The sequence below is a fragment of the Hippocampus zosterae genome, chromosome 1, assembly GCF_025434085.1.
Source record: "Hippocampus zosterae strain Florida chromosome 1, ASM2543408v3, whole genome shotgun sequence".
NCBI classification, from domain to species: Eukaryota; Metazoa; Chordata; class Actinopteri; order Syngnathiformes; family Syngnathidae; genus Hippocampus; species Hippocampus zosterae.
In genome coordinates, this window is record NC_067451.1 from 22,690,641 (window position 1) to 22,704,998 (window position 14,358).

The following is a 14,358-nucleotide window of genomic DNA, read 5'->3' on the forward strand; positions in this document are numbered from 1 at the left end:
AGTATGGACTGGAAACCCCAAGGTCAAAATGGGAAACACCTCCGAAGGTGGTGGAGAATGACAGAGCGAAGATCCTGTGGGACTTCCAGATCCAGACTGACAAGATGGTAATGGCGAACCAACCAGATATCGCGATCATAGATAAAGGGCAGAGGAAAGGCGTTGTAGTGGATGTAGCGGTCCCAAGTGATGGAAACATCAGGAAGAAGGAACATGAGAAACTCGAGAAATACCAAGGGCTCAGAGAGGAGCTGGAGAGAGCCTTGAAGGTAAAGGTGACAGTCGTGCCTGTGGTGGTCGGAGCACTCGGGGCAGTGACCCCCAAACTAGATGAGTGGTTGCAACAGATCCCGGGAACAACATCGGACATCTCAGTCCAGAAATGTGCAGTGCTGGGAACAGCAAGGATACTGCGCAGAACCCTCAAGCTTCCTAGCCTCTGGTAGAGGACCCGAGCTGAATGAGGGACGGACACCACCCGAGGGCTGAGATGAGGATTTTATATATATATATATATATATATATATATATATATATATATAATTGGCGGCCCGGTAGTCCAGTGGTTAGCACGTCGGCTTCACAGTGCAGAGGTACCGGGTTCGATTCCAGCTCCGGCCTCCCTGTGTGGAGTTTGCATGTTCTCCCCGGGCCTGCGTGGGTTTTCTCCGGGTACTCCGGTTTCCTCCCACATTCCAAAAATATGCATGGCAGGCTGATTGAACACTCTGAATTGTCCCTAGGTGTGAGTGTGAGCATGGATGGTTGTTCGTCTCTGTGTGCCCTGCGATTGGTTGGCAACCGATTCAGGGTGTCCCCCGCCTACTGCCCGGAGACTGCTGGGATAGGCTCCAGCACCCCCCGCGACCCTAGTGAGGGTCAAGCGGTTAGGAAGATGAATGAATGAATGATTATATATATACACACACACACACACACACACACACATATATAAATATATATACATATATAAATAAAGATGCTGCATGTTTTTAAGCGTCAAGTAATAAGTCCAATTATGCTCCAGTTATATTTGTACAATTGGTGTATTAAACATTTGTTGAAATGCAAATGTACAACTGTGCTATTGCAGTGTAAATAATGCAATTGTCTCAAGAAAATCAAGTGTTCCTGTGCATGTTTCCAGCAGCTCCTATATTTTGTTGTTCTACTTCTTCCTTTCATAACTTTGCCGTTGTGAATCGGGAATTTCTCCATTGCGAGACTAAGAAAGGTTTTCTTATCTTATCAAAATCGTAATCGGAGTGTGTCACAGAAGGTAATGCCCTTTTTGGGACTGCCATGGAGGTCGTGTTACCATGGGGCCTGTCGTCATAGCTACTAAAGATTATGCAGACCTATGGGAAGTGGAGAAGTGGCAGATGGATGACAGCTTTCGGAGATAACATCACCCCTGTATCAGTGGAGCACCAGAGCCTAAGTGACAAGGTCAAAGGTGAGGAAAGGTAAATGCCATAAGGTGGTTTGCTATTATTTGGGTGGGACATGACATATTGGATCAACAGTTAAAGAAATGCCATGATGTTTTTGTTCCATTGCACTTTGTCACTCCTGTGAACATTCAAGGATGATGTTGATGAGAGCGTGGACCTCTAAATATCATTTTGTGACTCTTTAATCTACATGGAAGCATCAAAGCTATAATTGTTTTATTAAGTCGCAGTAACGTGCCATTTGACAATATTCATTTGCATTAAAACAAAATGAACGCTAAATGGACAGTTTATAATGCCTTCAATGGAACAGTTACCCACTCCATCTGTTTAACACAAATTGAACGGTGTTCAGCAGTGGGATCCATACACAAATGTGCAATACTCAACATTTCACAATCAACAAGGCATTCACTGAATTATTCAGGAATTTTAACAACAGAAAAACACTGTTGTGATGCACAGTGGCCGGCTGGTTAGCACGTCCCCCTCACAGTACAAAGGTCCAGGGTTTGAATCTGGTTCCGACCTTCCTGTGTGGGGTTTGCATGTTCTCCCTGTGCGGGATAGGCTCCAGCACGCCCACAACCCTTGTAAGGCAAAGTGGCTCGGACGATGGATGCAAAATTCTGTTGATTATTGATATATCATCCATCCATCCATTTTCTGAGGCTTATGGAATGGCCGCCAGACAATTTATCACAGGGTGGATAAAATAGACAACCATTCACACTCATATTCACACGTTTGGACCATTTAGATTCTTCCATGAACCTGTCAAATGTTTGGAGCGATGTCAGAGGAAGCCGGAGTAACAAATAAGAAAAGAAGCAAGGAAGAAAGAAAGAAAGAAAGAAAATAAGGACCAAGATTGTTTAGAAGCCGTAAAATGAAACCTTAATTAAACCTTGTTTGCAACCCTAAACCTGGCTTTAAACCCTAACTACAAACCCTAAACCATGCTAGAATACCGAAATTAAAACCCAAACACTAGCTTGAAACCTTCCACAAAACCCAAACAGTTGACTTTAAAGCCTATTTAGGAACCCTAAGCCTTGATTGGAGTGTGACAGTGTTTGCAGTGGACAATATCTTTTCCACATTGCTCTGTCCTACTCGCACTTGATAAATATGCCGTCGTGGGACTAATAAAGGCCTTAATGGATTTTTTTTTCGGGGGATGGGGGCACTCGGTTGTGTGATGCAATCGCTATGAAAGTCTGCAGCGCCACCTTGTGGATAACAGACTCAATGGTCAATGGTGCATTCTTCCTTTATAATTACAGGGCGTCGTCGACAAGCCAGACCTAACGCGTAAGAAAACGTCGTCATGCAGCGAAGAACCATTCTAACGTGATTCTTTCATTTGATTTTTTTACACATGAAAACCTAGAATTGCTTTTAACAAGTTAAAAAAAACTAGCAGACTGCGTGGTTTGCAGTTTGGTGCCGCTTTTACGTCGCTGTGTAATCCAGTCAATCTTGTGAGGATTGACGCACTCAACCATGAACACACGGTGAGTTGACTTGAGTGAGTTGACTCGGTTCAAGTCGGCATCCACGACAACATTCAGGGAAGAACAGGTCAGCCAAAAGATGACAGTGGGTCATTTCTGTCACTCAAATGATCTCAGGTATACAATGGAAATAATTGAATGTTACATCGTCAAAATTATTGTCACTCTAGAAACCAGGTTGAATTTGGCCTCAAAAATATTTTCCATGGAATTCATGATTTTAACTTTCACTTTTTGCATTGAACTACAAAAATAAATCCAATTTTCAAATTTATTGAAATGAATACTAAATTAATGGTGGCTATAGTGGGCGGCCCGGTAGTCCAGTGGTTAGCACTTCGGCTTCACAGTGCAGAGGTACCGGGTTTGATTCCAGCTCCGGCCTCCCTGTGTGGAGTTTGCATGTTCTCCCCGGGCCTGCGTGGGTTTTCTCCGGGTGCTCCGGTTTCCTCCCACATTCCAAAAACATGTGTGGCAGGCTGATTGAACACTCTAAAATGTCCCTAGTTGTGAGTGTGAGTGTGAATGGTTGTTCGTTTCTGTGTGCCCTGCGATTGGCTGGCAACCGATTCAGGGTCTCCCCCGCCTCCTGCCCGAAGACAGCTGGGATAGGCTCCTGCACCCCCCGCGACCCTAGTGAGGATCAAGCGGCTTTGAAGATGAATGAATGAATGAATGAATGAATGAATGAATGAATGGTGGCTATAGTTTGCAGGGATCACTTGTTTAAAGGGCAAACACATTATAAGCAAAAATAAATGTTGACTTTCATGTTATAAGATTAGTTATTTAAATTATGTTAAATATGTTTTTGGAATACCCTGCCTACTGCCCAATGCCAGCTGGGAAAGGCTCCAGCACACTCGCGACCTTCGTGAAGATAAGTGGCTCAGGTAATGATGGATGGATGTTTTGGGAAATTATTGTCATGTATGGAAGCAGTTGACAAGAAAATATTAAGTCAAAATGATTTTTGCTTTCCTTTTTCCCCCCATTTGCTTCATGTTGTGCAACTTATTGGAAACATTCTGTGAACGACACTGCATATGACATTCACAAGTTTCTTAATAGCGATCTTAAGGTGTTATGCAAAACTGACCATTTCTAACTGCAAAAGCAAAATGTTCAAGGTCTTGTTTTAGCTCTCATTATAGTGTTCAAGTGTAACGATACAAAATAATACAGAGTACATTTTCATTTTAATGCTTTACATATCGTGACCAGTGCCACGGTCTATTTCTGGGGTCGCAGTTATGTCTTCACTCCCTCGAAAGGAGTAGGAGTAAAGTAACAGATGATGTCAGCCCCACTTAAAGACACACACACACACACACACGGGCACACACACTCACACACGGGCACACACACGCGGGCACAAAGACGCGCGGTGCACAGTTACGCCCCATGCACCAGTCCAACCAGATGTCCCGAAAATGTAAGAGGGCTCCCATACCCTCACCTCCTCATTCTTTGCACAATCAGCAGGAAGGCTACATAACAGAGCCTTGGTTCAAAAGATAAATCTCACTTAACAGCAGATAGAAGTAGGAGAGGGTATCTTTCTTCACTGTTTTCTTGTAGGGCCAGACTCCTGCCAGTTCTTGCTCCATCGAATCTCTACGACAACTGCTCACCCTTTTCCCAGCGAGGGAGGGACAGGGAAGGAAAAATGGAAAGCAGAGTTGTAACCAGACCCCTAGCCTCCGAAGCCCTCAGACTGTTCTGGCCCCTGTTGTGGCTGAGGTTCCCACATGGGTCAGTGACGAAAGAGCATCTGGCGGTGGGCCAGATCACTCCTACTGCTGTTGGAGAGGAAATTTGGGAGAACCAGAGTGCGGTCCGGGAATAAACAGAATGAGAGGAGGGGGCGGGGGGTGATACTGGCGGGACAAATCTCAACGGTACGGCAGTTCTGGCCCGACAGCAAGCATAGACCATCGGAGCACTCTGTCATTTTATGATAACTTCCCTGGACCTGGAACCACTGACCGCATCCAAGACGTTTTTGAGATGGAATCAAGCTTCCAGGAGCACTTCCATGATCACATGTGGGCACCTGAGATGGGAACGGATGAACAGAGCGACCCTTGGTCAGAAAGTAGTTCAGACACCCAGAACCAAGAGATTGGGAATGAGCTGGAGCCTGACACGGACTATGTATCCTGTGGATTTGTCGAAAGGAACCAGATGCTGCAGCTCCAACAGTCTAGTTCACCCCAGCCACACCGCCAGGGGTCATGGACCCAAAATGAGGTCCAGCACCCACAGGAGACTCAGTGGGCTCCCAAGGTGCCCCCTCCTCTACCACTCGCCGACCCCTCTGCCAGTGCACTTCGCAGCCTTCTCACCAACCTCCAGCAGCAAATCGTCAGACAACATGAAGTGTATGAGGCCCGGATTCTCAGGTTATTTTTACAAATTTTCTTTAAATCAATATATAAATCCAAATGTTAGCGTGTTTCCACAAAGTGTAGTATTGGTGCATTTCTTGAGAATTACATTTTGTCTAAAGTGTGAAGGATCCAGTCACCCTGCATCCTATTTAGCTCTAAACTGTTCATCTACTTTAGCCAACCATTACCTTTATAAACACTGGGAAAATATATATATAAATAAAAAAAATAGAGCTCATCTGTAATGAGCCTACTGAGCACATACATTTTTAAGTCATTCATTCAAACCCCAATTCCAATGAAGTTGGGACGTTGTGTAAAAGGTAAATAAAAACAGAATACAATGATTTGCAAATCATGTTCAAACAATTCATTGAATACACGATAAAGACAAGATATTTAATATTCAAACTGATGAACACAGATGAAATTGATGACTAACATGTTCCAAAAAAGCAGGGACAGGGTGATCAAAACACTGGGGAAAATGAGAAATGCTCGATTAGCTGTTTGGAACGTCAAAAGTAAAAGGGTTAAATGGAAACAGGTCAAAGAGGAAAACGACCATCCAGTCACCAGCACAAAGTTCAAAAGGCAGCGTCTGCGATCTTGTGGGGGGGCGGTGATTGTCAATGGCATGCATAACTTTCACACGTGTGAAGCCACCATGAAAGCTGAAAGGTTTGTGGAGCAACATGGGCTACTTTCCAAGCAATGTCTTTTTCAGAGACGTCCCTGCTCGTTTCAGCAAGACAACAACAATTTGCATTCTGCACATGTTACAGCAAAGTTGCTTCACAGTAAAAGAGTGTGAATACTAGAATGGCCAGCCAACAGTCCAGACCTGTCTCCCATTGAAAATGTGGTGCATTACAAAGTGCAAAATACCACAATGGAGACCGCAGACTGTTGAGTAACTGATGGTGCACACACAAAGCTTCAACAACTAGTCAATTTCCAAATACTTGTTGCTAAATAATTGTTGCTAAAAGGAAAGGTGATGTAACAGAGTGCTAAACATGCCCCTGCCCCATGGTTCTTTTTTTTTTTTGGAATGTGTTGCAGGCATCACATTCAAAATGAGTGTGTCTTTCCAAAAGAAATAGTATCAGTTTGAGCATTAAATATCTTGTCATTATGAGGTTACATACACAGGTAACATTTAGAATTTATTTCAACAAAGATTTGGAAAATCCATGATAATTTATATTGATTAAAATAAACTACAATATTACACAGACATTTGCTTTTTTTTTTTTTTTTGCTACATACTATCCGTTTCAAAAATTAAACAAGTCCTTGAGCACAAAAGTTCTCTTCGTTCTGCCTGCATTTTGACTTGCATTTTGATGCGGGCTGATTAAAATACTCTTAAATCTATTAGACTTCATCTGTGAGTGCCTTACACTTCCTCTACACTTTAATTTTACAAAGCTTACATTTTCATAAGCTTTATTGGAACAGGGTCTGTGGTGGTTGATCTATGGAAAATATCTAGCACATGGCACAATGAGGGTGTGGTGTGCTAATTTAAGAGGCCATGCTGCTGACTTAGTCCCAACACATACCTTTTTTACTAATATAGATGGAGGAAGGCTAGCCAAAAGGTCAGGCAACAACAAACAAGGAGCCCTAAAACACTTAGGTACATTTTCACCAGAATACACATCATTGCAATAATAATAATAATAATAATAATAATGAGAAGAAAAAGAGGGATGGGCTCCAGCACCCCCCGCGACCCTAGTGAGGATCAAGCGGTACGGAAGATGAATGAATGAATGAATGAAAAAGAGGGTTCAATTTGGGGTATGTCAAAGGCCTTGGCGCGGATTAATGTCTCAGTTCTAAAAAGCATGCTAATCCTGGCACTACTGGGTAGTTAATTTCAAATTAAACATTTGGGATACAGTTTTTGCATTGGTATGAAATGCAGCACCATCTAGCTTTATAGCTATACTAGCTGGTTCGCCGCCCTCCGGGCGGCTCATCAGCTAGTTCCTGCGGAAGGCTGGTAAGGTGGTGGTTCGCCACACAAAAGTGTTGTTGCTTGGTTCAACTTTTTGTTCATCTTCATTGCTTATCGCGAAAATAAAGAGATGTTTAGCTCTACTAAATAACTAACAATTTCATTGCAATGCTTGTGGGTAGACAACATTTTTTCGCTAAGATGCCCGCGCGATCGTAGTGAGCCACTGCCTGAGCGGCGCAGTGAAGTAGGTACGTTTTGAAAAGGGACAGACGGAAGGACAGACCGCGTGCGGGACGACGCGCAATATATATATAGAATAGCTTATTTATATAAGAGATAATGTCAAGTGAATCATCACCGCTAAATCTACGTGCTTTAATTACCATTGTAACGTTCCAAATAGTCACGAAAGTGTGAATCTGATTAATAACTGTAGCATAAGAGTGAAATTAAATTATATTGCCCCCTTGTGGATTTTTTGCTCGAATGACCTTTTGTTGTGCAATGTACAGTATACAGGCGTGCATTGGGTTTTGTATGTATAATTTTTATATTTTTATAATTGTGTTAAACATATTGAACTGAGTAGCCAGACCCTCTTCTACTTCAGCTGCGGTCTGTCCTACACAGGCCTCCGTCACAATTTAACAAATCAATAGGGGGCAACATAAGTTGATGCTAATAATAAAGATTTATATATTGTACAATTTTACATATCGCACAATACAAATTGCTTACTTTAGCTTTTAAAAGGAGGCAGCAACTTCAATCCGAAGCCTAAACGGACAAATCAGCCAAAGTCAAACAGATTTGACATTGACATTTGCCACAAAATACATATTCGAGATCTATTTAGTGCAAGTTGAATAATTGAACTAAATAGAGCAAACAAAAGGGTTGGAAACAAATTACACTAAACTTATGGAATTTAGAGTGATGATGAAAATGATGATACATTGTGTTTAAAATAAACCCAAGGGGGTACACAACTATAGACGCTGATCAGCGTTTCCACAATTATTAATTTATATAAGATGCTTACCATCATGCCACAGTGGGTTGCCAAAGGGGCTGGTCAAAAGCAAAAATGCCAGGGTCGATTTTTTTGTACCCAGCTACCCGTGTCGGTTACTCAAGGATTTTCAACATTTGTGGCAGGACTCAGCCCTATGCAATTGGCCTTGGTTCCCTGAAATGATAATAAATCACTTATTTCGGCCACTTCTTTTTTTCATAACATTTTAGTTGTTTGACTTTGGAGGTTTCACTGTACCAAAACAAAACAACCATCTCCAAAAGGCACCTGAGAATTTTCCTGACTTGAATCATATGTATTGTCTTCCCAATCAATGTACATGTTTACTCTCAGCCTAGAGGAGAGAAACAAGGAGCTGCAAGCGGAGGTTGTTCTCTTGAAAACCAACCTGTTACGGCAGCGTCACTGGTACCAAGCAGTGCAAGAAAAAATAACGCAATCCGAAAGAGAGCGGGCGGCTGCAGAACGGCGCAACTCAGCATTGCAGGAAGACATGGAACAGTTCTTCGACACGTTTGGGGATCTGAACAACGAGGTGAAGAAGACAGAACGCATCATCGGGAGTTTTTGAAGAAAGTAAAGACGGTACTCAACGACTTCATCAAGAATAAGAACACAATAAGATGCTGTATAGTACTTTATCTCTCCCTAGACAGAACACTCCCTTTCCTCTTTTGGGAAAGGTTTCCGTGATGTATAATGAGTACTTCATGAGGAATCTGAAAGGTACAGAAATGAAACCTACGCACGTTTGACGTTTGACAATTGTATGAGCTACATTAGCCGAATACTTAATGTTCTCAGGAGAATTTAGTTAAAAATCATAAGCGAAGACAAAATCCACCTCCACAGATACTTTCAGTGGTAATTTGGGTTAGAGCATAGCATTTTTAAAACCTTCATAAAATAACGTAACTTTTCAAAGCCCCCGAATGTGTTTGGATTTTTCCTCATACTTATAGCAAGTGTGACATCCTACTAAATTCTCCTTGAGAACAGGTTCCTGAATGATACTGCAACCTATGTGATTGCACGGGACAAGCAAGTAAAACAATATGCACAGGTGTTTAGAAGAGAAGAACACATGACAAATACGACACAAAGTCGAAAAGGTGACCTGCACAGTTCTCAGGTCAATCAAGGTATGAATGAGAGTGAACGGCTGCATTTTGAAACAGAGGCATAGAGCACTGCGTCACCGTTTTAGTCCTCAAGTGAGTCAATTTCTGCATAAAGCTTCAAAGTCCATATTCAAAATTTGTCTCCTGGTTGTTTACCAGCCGGGAGTGTTTAATCCACATTCCTATCCTCATTCATCCCCCAGGATCTTTATGTTTTTAAACTAAGACACAGAAGCCCGCAGTCAAACGATGTGGAATAACATCTTAATAACCTGCCAAAAACAATGCCAAAAGAAAACGGAACATCTGTTGGTGCATCCTTCAGAACCAAAAAACATCAAGCAAGGACTTCAAAGAAGTTGTCTTCCTAATAAAAGGGAATCGCTAAATTGAACACTGAACTGTATTGTTGTTTTACTTCTGTCATGGAATGGTATAGTGAGGGAGTTGCGTGGGCGCTGGTTGATGAAAATAAAATGTTGAGGGATGATTGATTGCATGGCCCTCAAAAAGTGCAAGATTATGCAAGAACAGAAAAAAAACATGTATCTTTTCACAAACAAACGCCCACCCCGGGTTTACAGGAGGGAATGTTTCTGTTTGCACACATTATATTTTCTAGAAGAGTACCTCATGTAAAATGGTGGGTGATTGCAATAATATACATATTCACAGGCACAAAGAGTTTTTGAAGAAAACACACAATTTGCAATTAATCCGTTCTACAACCACAATGTGTGTGCGCGCATCTTTACAGACAGTATATTACATGACGGAATAAAACAATGCAACCACAGCTTCGCCATGCTGTCAGGAATAAATACTCTACACCATTTCGGTCAGTTGAATGACCGAGCACTTTGCAGAGCGCACTAGCAGAAGATTGCAAGCCAGCAAGAGCATCGAGGGATCAGCCATCTGAGTTGATCAGCACATAAACATCGACTTTAAGCTTTTGCTTGCTTCGGCGAAACATGCATGAGAACAGTTGCGGCCTACAAGTTGATGACAGTAAACCTCTTGTTTCAACATAAGATCTGCTACAAAAATAAAACTATTCAAAACAATTTCGAACCCACCACATGTGCTCCTGGTAAACCAATGCATGCATCATTCACCAAGTTAGAAGGGTAACGAGTCGCGTAGCACACATTTCGATCTTGAAGCAGCAGTCCAAAACTGGTTCAGAAATGAAGAGCATAAGAAGATCCACAATTTGAAAGGGGAAAAATAGGCCAAATTGATGTGAGGATGAGGGGGTAAACGGAGGAAGACGGGTTGCGTTCACTGACTGTCATCCAATGGCCCCGTGATTGTATCGAGGCTGCTGCTGTCTGTGTCCGAGGCCACCGTGTGCTCCGTGGACATCGATGAGATGTCATTGGCCGAGGACGACTGAGAGGCCGAACTGGACACCACATCTGAGGCGTGACACATTGATGGAATGAGTCTTGAGCTTATATCAACGCACCTTGAAATGTATAGTGCCCATAGGATCATACCTGAACAATCCTCTTTCATAACACCATTCTTGTTCCTTTCTTCCCAGTCTATCACCTCTTCATAAATGAGCTCTGAGGAGGGACATACCTTTTAAAAATGTGGCCCTGGGTCAATTAGACATGCGCATATACACCGTATTTTTTAGACAATAGGTCAGACATCTTTTGTAGTTTGGCCTGTAGAGATGAAAGTGGACTTTTTTGAAAATCCCGGAAAAATAAATCAATCAATAAATAAAGACACAGACACACACACACACACTTGGCCGATCACGCATGAATCAGTTTACACAAAACGCTATTCAAATATTTGACATTCAATGACTAATCTTCCTTTTGTGTGCACACGTGCACCCTTTATGACTTCCATTCTCGACAAAATTTTGAAATATCCGAGAAATGGCGAGCCCATGTGAATGCGAGGCGAGGGTATAACTGTTGTGGCGACGCCACTCAAGCTCAGCGAGCCTGAGCAGTAGATAGTCCGCTGCTCCCTGCTGTGCGTGCTTCAGCGCGAACATGTACGCAAGTGCGTCTTTTGATTTCAACCAATCAGCGCCGACGCAACAACGATTGTTTTCAAATCTCTGGAGAATCTCGCGCCACCTTACCTCTCTGAGCTCATCCGCCCCTACACACCTGCCCGGCGCCTCAGGTCTGTGGACCAGACTTTGTTAGAAGTACCAAGAACTAAACTGAGGCTCAGAGGGGATCGAGCCTTTTCTGTTGCTGGTCCCTCTCTCTGGAATGACCTCCCACTGAACATTCGGCAAGCCTCCTCGCTGCCCATCTTTAAAGCTCTCCTCAAAACTCACTTGTATTCTTTGGCGTTCGATTCAGCATGACTTAGATTTGTTCTTGATTTGACTGCTTGGTGCTTTCTACCGTCTTTATTACCGATTCGTCTTACCGTTTATTGTGTATGTTAAATCGCTCCATGTACAGCACTTTGTATGCAGCGATGGCTATTTGAAAGTGCTCTATAAATACTGTTGACTTGACTTGACACACACCCGACGTCACACACGACAACAGCTAAGCTAAACTAGCCGAGACGACACTCGAAGTCGGACGGACACGTTTTTCTGCCAATCTGTGTGTTTCCCTTTTTGTCCAAATATATTTTTTACGACAACTGTCTTGTCCGCGGTGTCTTTTATTCGTTCCACTGGGGTTTAGCAAGTGTCTTTACTCTTTACTGTTACTAGTGTAAATGTCTCAACATGGCTACGTTCATGATAGCAAAACAACGAACTCCAACGCGTCTTCGTTCAATGTTGTCAACTCATATCCGGATTAATTTTAGGCAAATTTTCCTCAATTCTCCGGAGAGATTTTCATAAAAATTTGAAAAACCCGGAATTCCGGGAAAATCCAGAGGACTTTCATCATAAGAAAGCAGAAGAGGAAATGGAAGCAGAGCAAGAAGACAAAAGCCCCATCCCAATGACCCACCCTATACGCAACAGTCCTCAAGCAAGTGTACACTTAGTAGAAAAGCACTTAGTGTTCAAGAGTGCAGGTTGCAAGTGTGTGAAAATTGTAGAATGGGGAGAGTGGGTGTTAGGTCATGGACTTGCGCCACGATATTGGATTTGCAACGTCAAACATGGCGGCAATGGAAATTGAGCTGCTTAAAATATTAAAACGGCAGCAAAAAACTATTTGATGGAGATAAAAAGAGCAGGAAATGAAGGATAGTGCACATATATATTGTAAATTTCCCCATTGTGGGACGAATAAAGGATATCTTATCTTATATACCCCCCTCCCCCCACACACACACATAATTATTCATGAAATGTAATTGTATTAAGTGTGTTGTAATGGTAATTACATTAATTAATAACAGTTCAGATAATGATGACTGGACACTTAAAATTAAATAATATGTTAAAGTATTTAAAGCATCTTTCCAAGTCACTGTACAGACTGAAGTCTGTATTCTTCATGCTGTATATCCTCCCATGCCCACAGCGTAGCTTGGCGTCCTTGTAACCATCATCTCCTAGAATTGGAATACTCTTTTATTATTCCTCTCTTCTTAGTTAGGTTTGATGGTTAAGGTGTTATTCCTCTCTGTTAGTTGTGTTTGTTCAGACACTTGAAAGAAACAATGTAGAATGCTGTTGAAGGTATTTCCTGCTCACTGTTTTTACAATCACCTGTAGTGCCCCTCGACCCCCACCACTTCTAGGGCCCCCCTCCATAGGACATGTTTAACATCAAAAGAGGAACTGTTATCTCAAGTATCAGTGTTCCTGCCATCACACCAAATGGTGGGTAGTGGGGGTCTTGTCTCCCCTCACCACTCCCAACTTCTTCCAGCCACACCGAGTCAGATGACATGTTACTTTCTTTGTTTCCGGCATTTGGTTGAGAGGCGTACCTCCCCGCCTCTCATTATCATATTGTCTCTATATAATCTCATGAATGTGTTTCTTTTACGCTTCCTGATTAAAATCTGGGGCCCTCAGGCGCCCGAATCCATTCCTAAACTGCAGAAAAATAAAGTAAACCCTTCGAAGGAACTGTTCATCGCCTCCAGCCTATATTTGGTTTACCAACATTCTCCTCGTCTGAAATTCAACGAACACGCGGGTAAGAGGAGGCCACTCTTCCCCCAACAAAACTCATTACACATATACAGACTATAAAATATGTGATACAGGTAATTTGATACCTACACTTATTTTTGTTTTGTTTTTTGGTCACAAACACAGGAATTCCACCATATGTCGCCATGTTCCTGTTATTTTGGTCAAACCTGCAATGGATTGTGGGTAATATAATGAGTCTGCATCCATGGGATCGGCTCCAGCTCGCCCATGACCAGATGAAGATGGATGACTGGAACTGGTTTCACTTGAACCACATTATTTCACAATCCCTGTTTATGTTTGTACACGTTTGACAAATACTGTCAAGTAATTTTGAACTGGTCCACTAGAGGATGGTGTATCCTACCTTTCCACTGCTCGATGCTGTGCTCTCTCTCTTCTAGCTGCTTGTCCGAAATTTGGGGAGGAGGCTGAGATATAAGAAAGCATATACAAATCCCAGAGAGGACACATGTAATCGTTGTACTGATAAAGAGCTCAAAATGGAGGGTGGAAGGGGTGCAGGCCTCACCGCATCGGCCTCAGCGGGGTCATACCACATGTGAATGTAGGGATGATTGAGGGCTTCCTCCACTGAGATGCGGCACTCCGGATCGATGACCAGCATTTTGGACAGCAAGTCTCGAGCTTGACCCGCTGTCACAGCAACGGACAAATAGAACAGTTGCTATGGAAATTGTGACATCGCTTGTTTTTATGTGAGCTGAGTTCTCACAAAAGGTGTTATTTTGTTCGTGAATGT

At 42.6% G+C, this 14,358-nt stretch overlaps 3 protein-coding genes across 3 annotated transcripts in view; 1 reads left to right on the forward strand and 2 right to left on the reverse strand.

Annotated features, from left to right (window-relative positions):
- The window catches only part of mapk9 (mitogen-activated protein kinase 9), a 41,601-nt gene that overhangs the window by 10,446 nt on the left and 16,797 nt on the right, over positions 1–14,358 (reverse strand). Inside the window, exons 9-12 of the mRNA XM_052080940.1 lie at positions 14,128–14,252; positions 13,963–14,026; positions 10,996–11,067; positions 10,786–10,914 (exon numbers count right to left, since the gene is read on the reverse strand). Of these exons, the coding sequence (XP_051936900.1) occupies positions 10,786–10,914; positions 10,996–11,067; positions 13,963–14,026; positions 14,128–14,252 (390 nt within the window). The remainder of the gene's footprint in view (positions 1–10,785; positions 10,915–10,995; positions 11,068–13,962; positions 14,027–14,127; positions 14,253–14,358) is intronic.
- Positions 1–14,358, reverse strand: part of LOC127610846 (uncharacterized) — a 71,702-nt gene that overhangs the window by 8,379 nt on the left and 48,965 nt on the right. The gene's annotated exons all lie outside the window — the stretch shown is intronic.
- On the forward strand, positions 4,656–9,957 carry LOC127610985 (rho GTPase-activating protein 22-like). The gene is made up of 2 exons (XM_052081377.1): positions 4,656–5,376; positions 8,706–9,957. Exons 1-2 carry the CDS (start codon positions 4,982–4,984, stop codon positions 8,941–8,943), a joined length of 633 nt encoding a protein of 210 aa, XP_051937337.1. The 5' UTR covers positions 4,656–4,981; the 3' UTR covers positions 8,944–9,957.

Excerpts from the sequence above, each read along its gene's own strand:
- LOC127610985 (XM_052081377.1), top strand. The coding sequence starts at position 4,982 with ATGGAATCAAGCTTCCAGGAGCACTTCCATGATCACATGTGGGCACCT. Across the intron at positions 5,377-8,705 it reads TATGAGGCCCGGATTCTCAG|CCTAGAGGAGAGAAACAAGG; the intron begins GTTATTTTTACA and ends GTTTACTCTCAG.